This window comes from Pavona decussata, unplaced genomic scaffold, assembly GCF_977016875.1.
Source record: "Pavona decussata unplaced genomic scaffold, jaPavDecu1.1 SCAFFOLD_8, whole genome shotgun sequence".
NCBI lineage: Eukaryota > Metazoa > Cnidaria > Anthozoa > Scleractinia > Agariciidae > Pavona > Pavona decussata.
The window spans coordinates 2393516-2407534 of NW_028145431.1; the positions used below are offsets into that span (position 1 = coordinate 2393516).

At 40.1% G+C, this 14019-nt stretch overlaps 1 protein-coding gene and 2 non-coding genes across 5 annotated transcripts; 2 read left to right on the top strand and 1 right to left on the bottom strand.

Moving 5' to 3' along the window:
- Positions 1-2275: 2275 nt before the first annotated feature.
- On the bottom strand, positions 2276-2347 carry Trnag-ucc (transfer RNA glycine (anticodon UCC)). The gene has a single exon. It is a non-coding gene; the product is annotated as a tRNA-Gly (tRNA).
- Positions 2348-5095: 2748 nt separating this feature from the next.
- Positions 5096-14017, top strand: LOC146488898 (achacin-like). 3 transcript variants are annotated; one of them, XM_085114482.1, is made up of 7 exons: positions 5096-5288; positions 7316-7438; positions 8560-8730; positions 9400-9442; positions 10809-11567; positions 12470-12667; positions 13714-14017. In XM_085114482.1, exons 1-7 carry the CDS (start codon positions 5210-5212, stop codon positions 13964-13966), a joined length of 1626 nt encoding a protein of 541 aa, XP_084970608.1. In that variant the 5' UTR covers positions 5096-5209; the 3' UTR covers positions 13967-14017. The 3 variants fall into 3 exon arrangements, with proteins under 3 accessions (XP_084970608.1, XP_084970614.1, XP_084970624.1); XM_085114488.1 differs by having other exon boundaries at positions 5098-5288; positions 7331-7438; XM_085114498.1 differs by lacking the exon at positions 7316-7438 and having other exon boundaries at positions 5112-5288.
- Positions 13088-13160, top strand: Trnas-acu (transfer RNA serine (anticodon ACU)). The gene has a single exon. It is a non-coding gene; the product is annotated as a tRNA-Ser (tRNA).
- Positions 14018-14019: the final 2 nt, after the last annotated feature.

Consider the following 14019-nt stretch of genomic DNA (forward strand, 5'->3'; position numbering starts at 1 on the left):
GTTTGTGGGGAGTCAGAGCAGGTGTGTTTACAAAAAAAAAAAAAATACAAAAGAATTTAACAAAAAGTGCAAAGGCCCAGCCATATTATCTGTGTCGTGGCAGCAAATGATATCCAATTTTTCATCAAACAGCAGGACACACAGGCTCACAAATATTTAGTGCCAAATATTTTATGGTATTTCGTAATTTCCTTCTATTCTTTGAGCTTCCTTTGTAATCAAAGTAAGTTTTTTCCAACGGGTTTGTTTTACCCATGTACGATTTAGCAAATAAAGAAATCTTTTATCCTTTCTATCACCTTTTGTTTAAGATACTATTTCTTCGACCGTGCTTAAATGGGACCTTTTCAGTTCTCAGAGCGTGTCATCGTGTAGAGATAAAGCCTTATAAGACACAACGTTTTCCTGATCTCTACTTTGTGAATTTCCCAAGCGGACACAGAAGCAAGTTTTGTAACCTTTTCATACCTTTATTTATTTTGTATTTGTTATTAAGGCCGCTTTGGTGTTTAGTTAGTTTAATTGTAGTTTGTTTTTTCTTCGTTACTTTTAAGTTTTCGAGACCGCTTTACTTCGCTTCGCAACGCTACGTCAAGTATACTTTGTTTCGCTTCATCGCTTCGTTACTCCGATCCGCACACCGTTTATAATCCGTTTTCTAACGTCTTGGTGATGCGATTTACATCGCTAAACATCGCTGAATAAAAGTTTTGTTGTGAAATCAAAGCGCGTTGAGAATAATCTGTCTACGGAGGACTGGGGACTCACATGTTTCTATCGTCCTGTGAGAAACGGGAGCTTAAGTTTTGTTAACGTAGAGTTCTGCTCTCACTCACTCAGTGCGAAAGATAAGGATCTCTGTGGAACGCACTGCATGCGGATTTATTCAGCGAACGAAAATGACAATAATCACTAGTGAAAGTTTACATACCACTGTTGTTTCTGTTGACTGTCCTGGAGCAAACTAAGAAGTAAAAACTGGCTGAAATGCAGCAGAACAGTTAAGAAGCGATACACAGATAACATTTGATATGGTATGTGAACGTTATTTATTTATTTTACTTATTATTATTATTATTATTATTATTATTTTTTTTTTTTTTTTTTTTTTTTGCGATTTTTCGTCCGTTGCCTAAACCCTCGAATAAGTTCGAAAAAAATCTTTGAATTACTTAGCCTCTGTGTAAGTGGACAAACCAAAATTCCAAATGTAATTAGCAAAGTGTTTTAACTTTCTCTGCGCCTTTTTAATTATCTCCGAAATCAGTTTGTTTAATAGTTTAAGAAATTCTCATACTATGAACACTGTTTTTGTGTAGTGCAGTGCGCGATTCGAGCAAACAGCTTTGCGTGACGCGTGGTCTTTGAGAGTAGGAGAGAGTGGGTGGACCGTTTTTTTTGTTTTTTGTTTTTTGTTTTCTACTTTTCAAAATGTAGTTTATTTCATGATTTATAAAATACGATAAACTCCTTATACAGGACTTTGTTAATTTAAGACTTTTTAGGGGTTTAGTTTTGTGCAACTTATTATTGCAGAGAAGTAATAGGCCTTATCACGGTTTTCGACGCCATTTTGACGGGTAGGCAAACAGGCTTGAAATAATAGTGTTTGTATGGAAATCCAATGTCAAATAACTTTCATAAAACATCGCTTCTGATAGCCTCCCATGCAGACGTTCTTAGGGGTTCGCGTGACGAACCCCTAAGAACGTCTGCGTGGGAGGCTACGCTTCTGAAAAAATCCTGAATTGGAAACTTTTGGCACTAGGAAAAGGATTTTAAGAAAAAAATTGGAGGGATGTAGCTGTGACAGAAAACGTTCAGTCGTGTTTTGAACTTTCCATACACTTCCCTGTATTTTTTCCCGCAAACTATTTTTAGTAGCAGTTCACGGCTAGTTCGCTGTACAGACAAATGTATGGAAAGTTCAAAACACGACTGGACGCTTTCTGTCACAGCGACATCCCTCCAATTTTTTTCTTAAAATCCTTTTCCTAGTGCCAAAAGTTTCCAATTCATGAATTTTTCAGAAGCGATGTTTTATGAAAATTACTTGACATTGGATTTCCATACAAACACTGTTTTTCCAAGCCTGTTTGCCTACCCGTCAAAATGGCGTCGAAAACGTGATAAGGCCTAATGTCGTTGGTGACGGCGGAGATCAAAGCTATTTTACATATGTAAAAAAAAGCTATTTCATGTATGTAAAAAAAAAGATATGTTTCATTTGTACGTAAATAGTTTAAAGTGAAACGAAAAAAGAAAAAAAAAATTCTGCGTTGGCCGGGAATCGAACCCGGGTCAACTGCTTGGAAGGCAGCTATGCTCACCACTATACCACCAACGCTCGACAAGGAAGAGGTGACCTATTTTAGTTATATAAATAAATTTTATAACTGACCTTGGACAGGACTTACGAATTCTGGGAAAAGGAACTAAACAACAAATTGCAATTCGAAGAAAAGAAAGAAAACAACCATGAAGATTTTATTAAACCTTTCAAATTATTATCTGATCCTTTCAGGTTCGCCCCAAGTTTTGCAACACAGAAGGCAGAGCGGGCTATACACAAATAAAAAATGTTTCCTTAGAAAGTAATCGTGTCTGCCTTGTTGTTTGGAACTGAAAAAGGATTTTTATTTAACAGGAACGGGAAATGAATAGCCGCTTAAGGGAAGGGGTTACCGTTAAATCAAATAAATAGTAAAATTAAAAGCAGGGTGACATTGTTTTTACCACCAGACGCGGTACAACCTTATCAAAAACCGCATTGAGATACCGCTTCATCATGTCGCTTACATTGTTGATAAGCTTTTATTTCTGTAGCATGCCGCAAGTTGCAATATTACCACCCGCCCCCCTCCCCCACAACTGTCCCCCCTCCCCTTGGATTCGATTTTGCCAGGAGCCCATGCTGCCAAGTAGCAGTGCCCCAGCCTAGCATTTTGTTACCTTGTCAAAAATTGTTTAAGCCTTCTAGTCGTTTCTCCTGTCGCTAAACTTGGAAACGTATGTCTCAGAATCAAAAGAAGATTAAAAATATTATTACTTTGTTTCCACGAAATGTTTCTCTATAGTGTAGTCGGAAAGCCAAAACAATTTAGGACTGCACGTTCAACCTTCTGGTCTTATCGCGTATGCTTAGTTTGAGGCTCTAAAATTCGATAAGGTTGAAAATATGGAGAATATTTTCGAATTCTTCTAATATTACTGAAGTACGTTCTCCTGTGACGGGAGGTTTTTCCTCTCTAAGCGAACGGGAACGTTTCGGGCTATTCAGGCTGAACTTCAACGGAAAAACTTCTGTGACAATTCTTGGGGAAGATTAACTCAAAGAGAGCTCGCTTGCGAGAAGGGGCCGTCACTCCCTTGAGGTACCAAGATCTAGCCGCAACTGGATGCAGAATTAACAGCGACCGACTTCACTCTTGGTTTCAACATCAGTTTATTCTCGAAGGACGAACTGACATAAGCTCGTCCAACAGCAAAGGTTGTAAACGTTCATCACTAAGCGCTACAAGTATCCATTGTTAACAGAATACAATGCGTGTGAATGTGAAAAGTAATTACAGAGGACGCGGCAGTACTTTGAATAACGCGTAGAAGATTAAAAAGCCAAATTTTAGCACCGAAACCTCAATATTAACTACACTTGTTAATCAAGGAGAACTTGCACTATTCAACTGTCCTAAATTAAAAGTTCTTTAAGTGCGCAACGTAGCAAATTAGTTTTTCGAAGTGTCAGTGCACCGTTATCACAGTTCACAGAGAAACTCACTTAGTACGACTTAAACGTCTTTAGTTAAGTGCGTCGCTTAGACGCACTTAAAAGACGACTTTAACGTCTCAGACGTTAAATGCGTCTAGTATAAAAACGGGACGCCCTAACTGGGACGCATTTAGCCCTGACTCGTCCACAGACGACTGGCTCGAGTAAGCGTTTTTAGTCCTGAAATGTTTCTGATATTTTTCTGTTAAGTCGTCTACTTTTATGCGTCCCGTTTTTATACCACACGGTTTTCACGTCTCAGACGTTTAATGCGTCTAGACGACTTTAACGTCTCTACGGCATAAAAACGGCCAATTCATAACTAAACGGTTGAGCTATTCATACACAGAGCGGAGCAGGATCCGTAAAGGCTTAAAGATAAACGACAAACTAACAAGTTGTTGATTAATTCCTATTGAATACTCTAGAAAACGCAATTACAGAACAGAGCTCATTTCAAAAATATTCATTCAAACGAAACCAATTTACTTCAAGTAACACTTCTAGAACTTCCAAGTTGATTAACCTTATTCAGGTCAATGAAGATAATTTGAAAATATTTCCTAGCATAGCTACTGTTGGCTTTTCTAATTTTTTTCCCTTTAGTAACAAGCATGATAAGTTTTTCGCGATCATTTGCACAGCTCGGCAAATTACTGAAAAGCTAAAACGGAAACTAAGGTTACCATTGCCCTTTACAAATTGAACGATGTACGATATAGAACCAATAATAGCACAACCTTAAGCCACAAAATATACTTGGATAAATATGAAATATTCCCTATAAACTCGAATATGAGTACAATAAATATCGACCAAAGTTTCCTTAACACTCCAAGAACCGTTAGCCCTAATTACAAATTGGCCAATTTTTTCAATTTCTTCATGTGTATTAAGTCCAACCAAGAAAACAAGGAAGTAGACAGCGAGTGCTAATCTAGCCTGACCAGACTTACAACTATTAAAGAATAAAGTCATTATTATTATATTTATTACAATCAAAGACATTTAGAACGACAGAAACGGAATTTAGGAAAGGTAAAGAAATCACGAGGAAAACAAGAAAAAAGAAGTCGCTTAAAAGTCTTTCTTGGAGAAATCCCGTAATATTTTCTTCTCGGTGTTCGAAGAAAAAAAAGTAATGTTAGCAAAAACTAAGGAATTTCGTCAAATATTGAGCAGTTTTGATCAAAATACAGCGAAATCGCCATGACAGCTCCCGTTTAGCAACTGCTTAAACATGTCGGTGTCAGTTTGTGGACATCAAGATTGGCGTCATGTGTTCAATGTTGGTCAAATAACGGGCCAGCATTATTTAACAACAGAAGATGCCCCACCCAGCATTATTTATCAACAAAAGCTGTTCTTTATTCAACTGTTATACGTGTACAGAGACTGCGACTATGAAAAAACAAGCTGTTAGCCCCGAGTGGTCACTTGATGAATGGAAACTGCCCGAAAATGGTGAAAGTGTATCTTGTCCTTATTCTAAGTTTCATCGGAATTGCATGTTCAGAAGGTAAACCTTTCTTATCCTTATATATTTTTCAATCAAGCAAGTCTAAACTGTCCGGTACCCTTTGCACGAAATCTCTCCATTTCAAAAATCTCCGTAAGTCCCACCCCGTCGAAATTTTACTTGCAAGTTAAAAGAAATATTACTAGACACGTACTCCTTCAACAACGATTGGGAACGGAGCTATATATAATCATTACCCTGTAACCGTAGTGCGTAGACAATTTATAATACAACATTTGAACGTTTGGGGCAACGTTTTACAAGGCTTTGAACGCAGTTAAAAAAAACTTTCAATATGTTTCCGTAACAAATTTTCTTTTTAAAATCGTCTGCGCGCAATATTGCTGACATGGTAATGATTTTTAACGCAATGTTGTTGCGTTTAAAACCGTTTCGTGTAACATAACCTACATTTCGATCAACATTTCCTGACATTTATGTACCAAGACTAGCGCAACAATAAAGACCACATTTAAGAACCTACTTTTTTCAAGGTCAGCCTGAATGAGTCTTCATATATTTTTTGTAAGGCTTTTATAAAACAGGTGTCAAAAATGACGAATTTCAGCCGAGAGGCTTTTAATCCACTTGTTCTTTTATGCGGGTGTTTACTGTATCTAGTATGAAGGACCCACCAAGCACGTTTTGGTGCGTGTAAATACGTGAAATGTTTGGAATCGCCTTTCCTTCAAATGATTGGGATTTATACAGAACTGACCAGTTGTTTTCGCAGTCAGTTATCAGTTTTAGCGATTTTAAAAATGAAACAAAAATTTACTGGTGAAAACAATTGGCGCCTTTATTCAGTTGATATGAAGGCAAAGTTTAAAAGAAAAATATATTTTTTGAAAGGTTAAAGAACTGACTTATTTCGGGCCGTAAATGAATACCAAAAAATTCTAATGTAAGCCTTTGATACCTGAAGACTTTGTAAAGGCAACTTATTATTAGGGGGAAGTTTTACATTTTGAGCAAGCACACTCCACGAAAGAGGTGGTTTTGGTCGCCCTTGATTCGCAGCAAAGGCAGGACAAAGGTGCGTAAAACAGAAGCCTTTGACACGTCTTCATAGCAGCCGATCGATTTACATCACCCTTGACAGCCATCAAAGGTGTTACGCGTCAAAGGAACCTTTGCACAACTCAAACAAATATTTGAAAATTGGAAAACACTCTTACCTCCTTGCCTTTGATATCGATCAACGACCCATTGTGATTGGTCAGTTTGCTTCTCATTGTTGAGAAAGTCTGTGGTACGAATCTTGCTAACCAATTACAGAGCGTTGTAAAGAAAAACCGAAGCAAACACGAAATAAAACCATTCTAATGGAACATTGCATTTTTTTTTTATATACCATTGTTAAAATTTGGAACAAACTTTTTGAAAAGTCAGTGCGGCCTGTCCAGTGGGCGGCGTTTTGTCCGGTGTAACATGAAGCGCCGGGAACAAGACTTCGGTCAGGCGCTCGATTGACCGTCATGATTCCGGAAAAAGAATAAGCGGAATAGGTGTTAATTTTCCTTTTTTAAAGTAAATTTGCGAAGACATTTCTGCAAACTTTCGCTGACGGGCGATAATCGAAGAGCCATTTTATACAGTAACTAAAAAAAAATTATTATGAGGGATTTCTTGTCATCGTCGCATGTATTCCTGTTCTGGAATAGGGTCATCATACGCACCTTTAGAGATCATGATTACCGCCGTTTCTCTTGTCATAGAGTCATTGTTACTTCTTCCCCGGGGGGAGATGGCTCAGTATTTTAAGAAAAGGAACCTTTAAGTCTTAACTTTTAAAAGGGCTGAAGGTCGGCACAAGCCCATAAAAAGTTTGGAACTATACTACCTTGGAGAAAAAAAATGAAAATGGAGATCTCTAAATCAGGTATTTCCTATTTTGTAACGTTTCATCGTTTCACGGGGAGCGATCCACTGGGTTTTGTTAGGATCATCCAATCTTTTCCTGGTGCGACTCGCGGTGGTCAATCGTATAATCACAGTCCTGTTACCGTTTCTAATTTTCATGTCAGCTTCTTACTTTTCAGAATGCAAAGACCAACATAAAAGGAAAAAATTCTGTGAGCACTACAAGAAAAGGTGCGCTTCCAACTTAATCGTCCGAAACGCTTGTCAAAGGACCTGTGGGCTTTGTGGTAAGTCAGTTATTGGCAAGGCAATACTTTCTGTTACCAAGTTAGATTCTTAAGGTGTAAGCTCCCAAATTCAGTGTCATCTTTTCTAAAATGCCAAATGTTGAAAGCTAGACTACCAGCTGTCCACTTCTAATAATAATTACCTCTCTTACCTTTCGTTCTTTTAGGACCCTTTTACCTATCTCGTTCGGCAATCCAGAAAGCATTGTTGAAATCATTACAAATTCGGAGGCGTTGGTTACAGCTAATAAAAAGATCAATCCCAGTCACTTTCTCTTCCACCTCTTCCCCAGTCTCTTCTCGTTTTTTATTCGTATCAGTCTATCTCGCTCGACTATTAAGTGAGTAAGTACCTTTATTTAATCACTTATCGCACATGTGAGCAAAGGCTCGTTTAAATGCAAATGTGCACTATTATACTATACATTTATTAGTTAACAAAATTCATATAACCAATTTGTGAATTACAACGAAAAATTTTAAAGAGTAATCCAGAGAGGGACTGCTGTGTTGTAGTCTATGTTGAAGACGTTACAATACTCGCTCATCTCTGACACACACCCCTTGCAGGTACATCTACATGCCATTTAACATCACAGTTTACTCACGTTGCCATACTCTCCTTGTTGCCGATTTTAGCATCGATGGTGCCTCCTTTCGCTACTGCACATGCCGAACGGTCTGAGAAACTCGGTTTGCTGTAGCCTGTGTTGATCCGCCTCTTCCCCACATCGTTTGAGGGGGAGGAGGCTAGGGCTAGGGTTTCTTGAGGACGGTTCCGTCATAAATTTTGCGAGTGTTACTGATGATTATTTGGGAAAAACAGATCTTTAGTAGCAAGGCTTACTGGAATTTAAAAGAAGATCAGGAGTACTCCCCAATTTTACTTTTGGAATTCAATAACACTTGCTAAGATCTGTTTTTCCCGCATAGCCATAAACTGTGCAAAAGTACCACTGAATCAGGAGCACCACCCCACCGCACCTGTGGTGCAGACGGAATATTTAGTAGCCGCCGGTCATTAAATCCGTTTGCAGCACAGGCTAGTGAAATACTTTGATTCAGTATCCGTGCCTTAGTTCCGTTGCAATGATCTAATACTTAAAACCTTTCTGGAACAGGTTTTGACTGTGATGTGGCCATTGTTGGTGGTGGTCTTGGTGGATTATACATGGCGGAATCTCTTCTTAGACACGGCAAAGAAACTAAGGTTTGTGTGTTCGAAAGAGACGTGCGTCTTGGTGGAAGGATCTACGATTATGTTTTTCCCGAGGTGAAAAATGTATCAGTAGGTTAGTGAGATAAAAAGTTTATTTTTAACATTGGATTAAGTTGCCCAAGGAGGCCACGAGGTTGGCTTGGTATACTACCCCCAAAAGGTTAATTCAATTACACTAAAATTAGACTTTTTAAAAAAAGGCTAACGGACCAGACCGGGCAGCTCAGAGTTCCTTTTTACTCCACATAAAAAATAGAAGTTAAAAAATAAATTAACAAAAAAGTGTAATATACTTAGGTTACGAAATGGGTCGATACTACAAGAGCAGATTCACAGGTCCTTTTTAATGGGAAATTGCAAATCAGTCACGTCAGATGATTGCACGGGGAGCATTTTAAGGGACTCGCCTACAGCATGCGCTGTATACTGATATCGTACTGCTGACTGTTGACAATGACATTAACAAATTTCAACAGTGTTTATCAGCAGCCACAAAAGAAAACCGTTTCAAAGATTTTGATGACAGACATAATAATGCAATCGCGTAAAGAATTTAATTTCATATAACTTACTCCACCATATATGTTCCAAAATGCCTCTCACCCCACCCCACCTCCTGGTAAATTAACTTCCCCTCCCCCGCCCCGTCCCAGACTAATTTCCCTCACTTGGCTTAAAACAAGATCGTCCATCTACTTAGTCCTCATCTCATAACGACAACTTCGTTTAATTTTGTTTTCAGGTCTAGGAGCTTGGAGAATTGACATTGTTCATGATAACATGAGGTACTCACGCTATAAGCCTTGCAAAATTCACCTTAAGGCGGGGGTAAACCTGAAAGCCGTTTTCATGCCGATTAAAATCGGTTTCATGGACATATCTCGTTCACGTTTCAAGCAATCCAAAATCTCTCTGCTTAAAACGGAAACCAATGTTATTGGGTGTTTTGTGAATTTTTAGGTGAATTTTGGGTATATTTGGGAGGAGATAGTTTTTCTTGAAGGATTGGTAAAATTAAGAGAAATAAGAAATATTGAAGATTTAGTGAGGTTTTAAAATTAGAATTTGTAGTTAATAATTAATAGACGGATACCCAGTTAGTCCACTAGCAACCTGGGGTGCTCTTGCGTGGTTATCGACTGTCTGTTGGTGTTTTAAAAATCATTTTCTTTCTTTTATCTCTTCTTCAAACCTCTAAAAATCCCATTCAAATTCACGTTTACCCCCACCTTAATTTTAGAAACGCCATATATCAAAGAAACCCAACTATAAGGCCTTGTAAAATAACTCAGTCGTGGATCCAGTGGGGAGCAGTGGGGAGCGGGTGGGGGGCGTTCTCGAACGCTCGACCTGCTCTTTTTTGTGAAAATAACTATCTCCGCGCCTCGACCCTATAGGGGGGACCTCCCCTAATGAGATCAGCCATTGATAATACCCGCCCTCCTTCAAAAGCTGTGAGGTCGAGTTCTGGAGAGAACTTTAATCTATTATGTTGTTATCAACTACACCCATCTGTACCTTGAACAACTACCAGGCATATGCTTAGGAGAAGACTGGTTGACCAATACTTCCCCGACGACGATTTCGAGAAGCGCAACCGCTAGTTTGATTTTTTTAGAAGAGTCCTGGAACGGGCAATCCAGGTGCACGAACGGGATTTCGAAATCGTAACACTGAATGCTGCATGGTAACATTAGTCTTCTACACAGCCGTTCTTAGTGTCGTCACACGTCACGCAACGCTCCTCCGCGTGACGCGTGACGACACTAAGAACGGCTGCGTAGGAGACTATGGTAACATGTGATCGGACTCAAGTTTATCAGCACTCTTATTCCAGATAGCACACAGCTCTTCTCTTGTTACCTCTTGTTACTTCAGCTAATTTGATAATTAAGTTGTTAATCAATCGAAATGGGAGGGGGGGGGGGGGGGTAGAAGTTTCGTAGACTTGTCAAACTCTACTTTTCGTTTCGCATTTCCCAGAGGAATTGTGTCCCAAGCGAAACGAAAATATAGAGCCCGGTTGTCGGTTAGAATGCTGGGGAAGCTCCAACTGGACTACAGCATCTCCTCTAGGCTAGGATCTGGTATGATCCGGTGAGGCAAGGACCGTAAGAAGAACTGATCATAGATTTACGTTTTACCTTTCAGGGGTATCCTCTCAAGGTTAAACATTCCTCATGCAGACTGGAATTTTTACTCAAATCCTAGAACTGAATCCAGAGGAAACGTAGCGCGAGACGAACAAGAAATTAAAAGGAAGTCCTTTCCTACGTTACTTCAGGGCAAATTCAAGGACATGAGCAGCTCTCAGATGTTGGACTACCTCTTGAAAGAAGAACACATGAGTCAGATCAAAAACTTTGCAACCTTCGAAACATTCCAACGACACTTTCTGACGCCCGAGGGGTCGAGGTATTATTTTGACATCGTCGGGTACGACGGGGACCTCGGAGGAAGCCCAGAGGGTGTTGTAGAGTTCTACGAACAGCTGAATGAACTCACCGGAGAAGAGATACGCCCCTTGAAGGGAATGTCCGCGTTCATCGACGCGATAGCTACATCGGCTAGAAACCTTGGAGCAAAGATTTTCGCTGGGGAGGATTTCAAGATTCTTTCAATAGGCAAGCTGATGAATAGGTTTGTTCTCAAGACCCCAAAACATGAAGTCAAATCCGCAAAGTTAGTGATCGCCGCTCCTCCTGGTTCATTCAAGGACGTCCGTGGTAGGGTGGCGAAGAGGATTCAGAGCGAGGATGCTTTTCAGTCCATCCTGGCGCGGCCGGCATTCAAGGGAGCAGCTGTGTACCCCTGCGCGTGGTGGGAGGGGGACCAGGAGACGGTACATCTGTATCCCATGGAAAGATTCCTATCTAACGGTGACTGTCTGGGATGGACAGTACCGCATAGGTGGGTCACATGACTCTTCCACTGACCTAAGTTGCAGGTGTTTAAGAGGGCATGCAGAGGTTTCTTGCGAGAAGCGAGAGGTCGAACGTGCCTGTTATCTCCTAAATTCATAAACGGTTGTCAACCCAAAAAGCTCCAAAAAAGTCCCAAATTTCACGTCGCAAAAACCTAAAGATGACTCTCGCAAACTTTGTTCGGCTCAACACAGACGACAGCTTAACGCAAGCAAAAGCAAATATTCAAGATCAGTCAAAATGCCATTTGCGCGCGTTCCAGGTTCCTGCAAAATAATTACGATTCTTCTCTTCCACAGCTTTATTTTTCCTTTTTATATTCAGGTGCAGATTTAGAATTAAGAAGGTGTCATAAGCTATTTGATAAATGTTTTGAGGCTAACCTTTTCGTGAATTAGACAGAACAGACAACAGGTGCAAATCTTCTGGTTTAATTACTAATAGTTTTTAATGTCACTCATACATGCCAGTAATGACATTTGTTTTAAATACGAAAAGCAAAATGATGAAAATAGAATCCTTGGAAAAGTAGAAAGATCAGTGTGATAGCTTTCCACGGAAACAGCAAAGCAGTCTATATCTTTTTCGGAGGTTTTATATTATTTTTATTATCACTGGCATTACCGTTATTGCGTTCGACGCTAGGAGAATGATACTATTCGTGTCGTTTCTTTCTGGATGCTGTGCGATTTCAGAGTTTGGGCGCCGCGCGCCATCTTGGACTGGATGACCACTCGCCTCGATTTCATGCAAGAGCTTTGAATTCCGCTGGCTAAGGAAAGTCCCGCGGGTTGACTTGCTTCGGTCTGGATGCCATGAGATCGAACGCACTTTACTAATCCAACAAGTCTTTACCAATTACTAGTTGCTATTATTATTTTTTTCTAGTGGGCGTGGCCCAGAGGGCCAAGCAGTCCTGCACGTGTCTTACAACGATGGGGAGTGCGGCGACAAATGGGGTGATATCCTCAAGTTACCTAAAGCCATCGTGGATCAAGAGATTCACCGAGCCTTGGAATACAAGTTTAACAGAACAATTCCAAAACCTCTCAGTACTGTGTACCAATATTGGAACGAGGGAGCTTGGTAAGGGAAGCGTTGATGATTGCATGAGGTTTCTGGTTCAATTGAGTGTCTAAAGTGAATTGGCGTTTCCTTTCATTTTGTATTACTAAGATTTAGTACACTTTCTCCAGCCAACTAACCGTGACTTACTTCACCCGTTTTTCGCCATCTACGTTGATTGGCCTTGAGTTCTGATTGGCTCGTTTCGTTCTTACATCCGTTATGATTGGCCCAGCCAGTTTCCCGCTGTTTTAAGCCCTGGCCAAACAGGGATTAGAGAGATTACTTTCCATCGATTTAAGATTTAAGAAACTTATTTGAAGACGGAATATGCCATCACATTTACTCCATTGCGCATATGCCACACATGACATTCCAATCCTAGCAGTATGCAGCATGTTTGTCCCATGAACCTAGTTTAATGGTCTTAGCTCTCACGAGTCTCCTGTAGCTCAGTGGTAGAGCATCCGAACTACTAATCGGAAGGTCTTAGGTTCGACTCCTGATAGGAGCACTCGGATTCTTTTCCCAGTTTGCCTGTGAGACTTACTGAATAATACATCAATGATCATTCATTATTTGAAGATGGTTTCATTTTGCAAATCGGTTATTTCCTTAGGCAGGATGAATGAGTGTCAAATAGTTGATAGTGCGTGCTTTGTACTTTTGTTTAACGAATCTTTCCCCCGCGAAAAATATAACAGTATTCCTGTCAAAAAAAATCCCTCTCAACGTCAATTGTATTGCCGTTAACTGTTCACTTGTTTCTTTCCGCCATTTTCTGAGTTGCTAGCCAAAAATATATATATTTATTTCAAATTCAGATATCAATGGTGGTTTGCAACCAATCCCTTGAGATCCACAAAGACAATGGCATGGTAGCCATGTTGCATGGCAAAATAAAAGGTTCTGTCATCCAACATGGCTGCCACACAGTTGTCGTTTGGATCTCTAGAGATTGGTTGCAAACCACCTATTGTGCATCACTGTCCATCAATCCATCGTTGACTGCATCCAGCTATGGTTTGTAATTATCGTGGTGTGCTTTTGTGCTCTGTTTCTTCAAGGTACTTACAGAAGCCTGGCAGTAATATAACCATGAAACAAGTCACCGATTGGGCCAAGAGACCATTCCCAGACAAACCAATATTCGTTGTTGGCAGCGCATATCATCCCTACCGGGGGTACTCTGAGGGCGCAATTATGTCAGCTAATAACGCTTTGAACGAGGGTTGGCAAATACCCATACCCAGTCCTCCTCAAGCTCGCATGTACGTGCCCAGGCGGTTTGCTGATGTGGACTGGAGGAACATAAGATAGACGTGATCACGAAAACAATCGCACTCGTCAATAATAAATACATTACCTCAAGC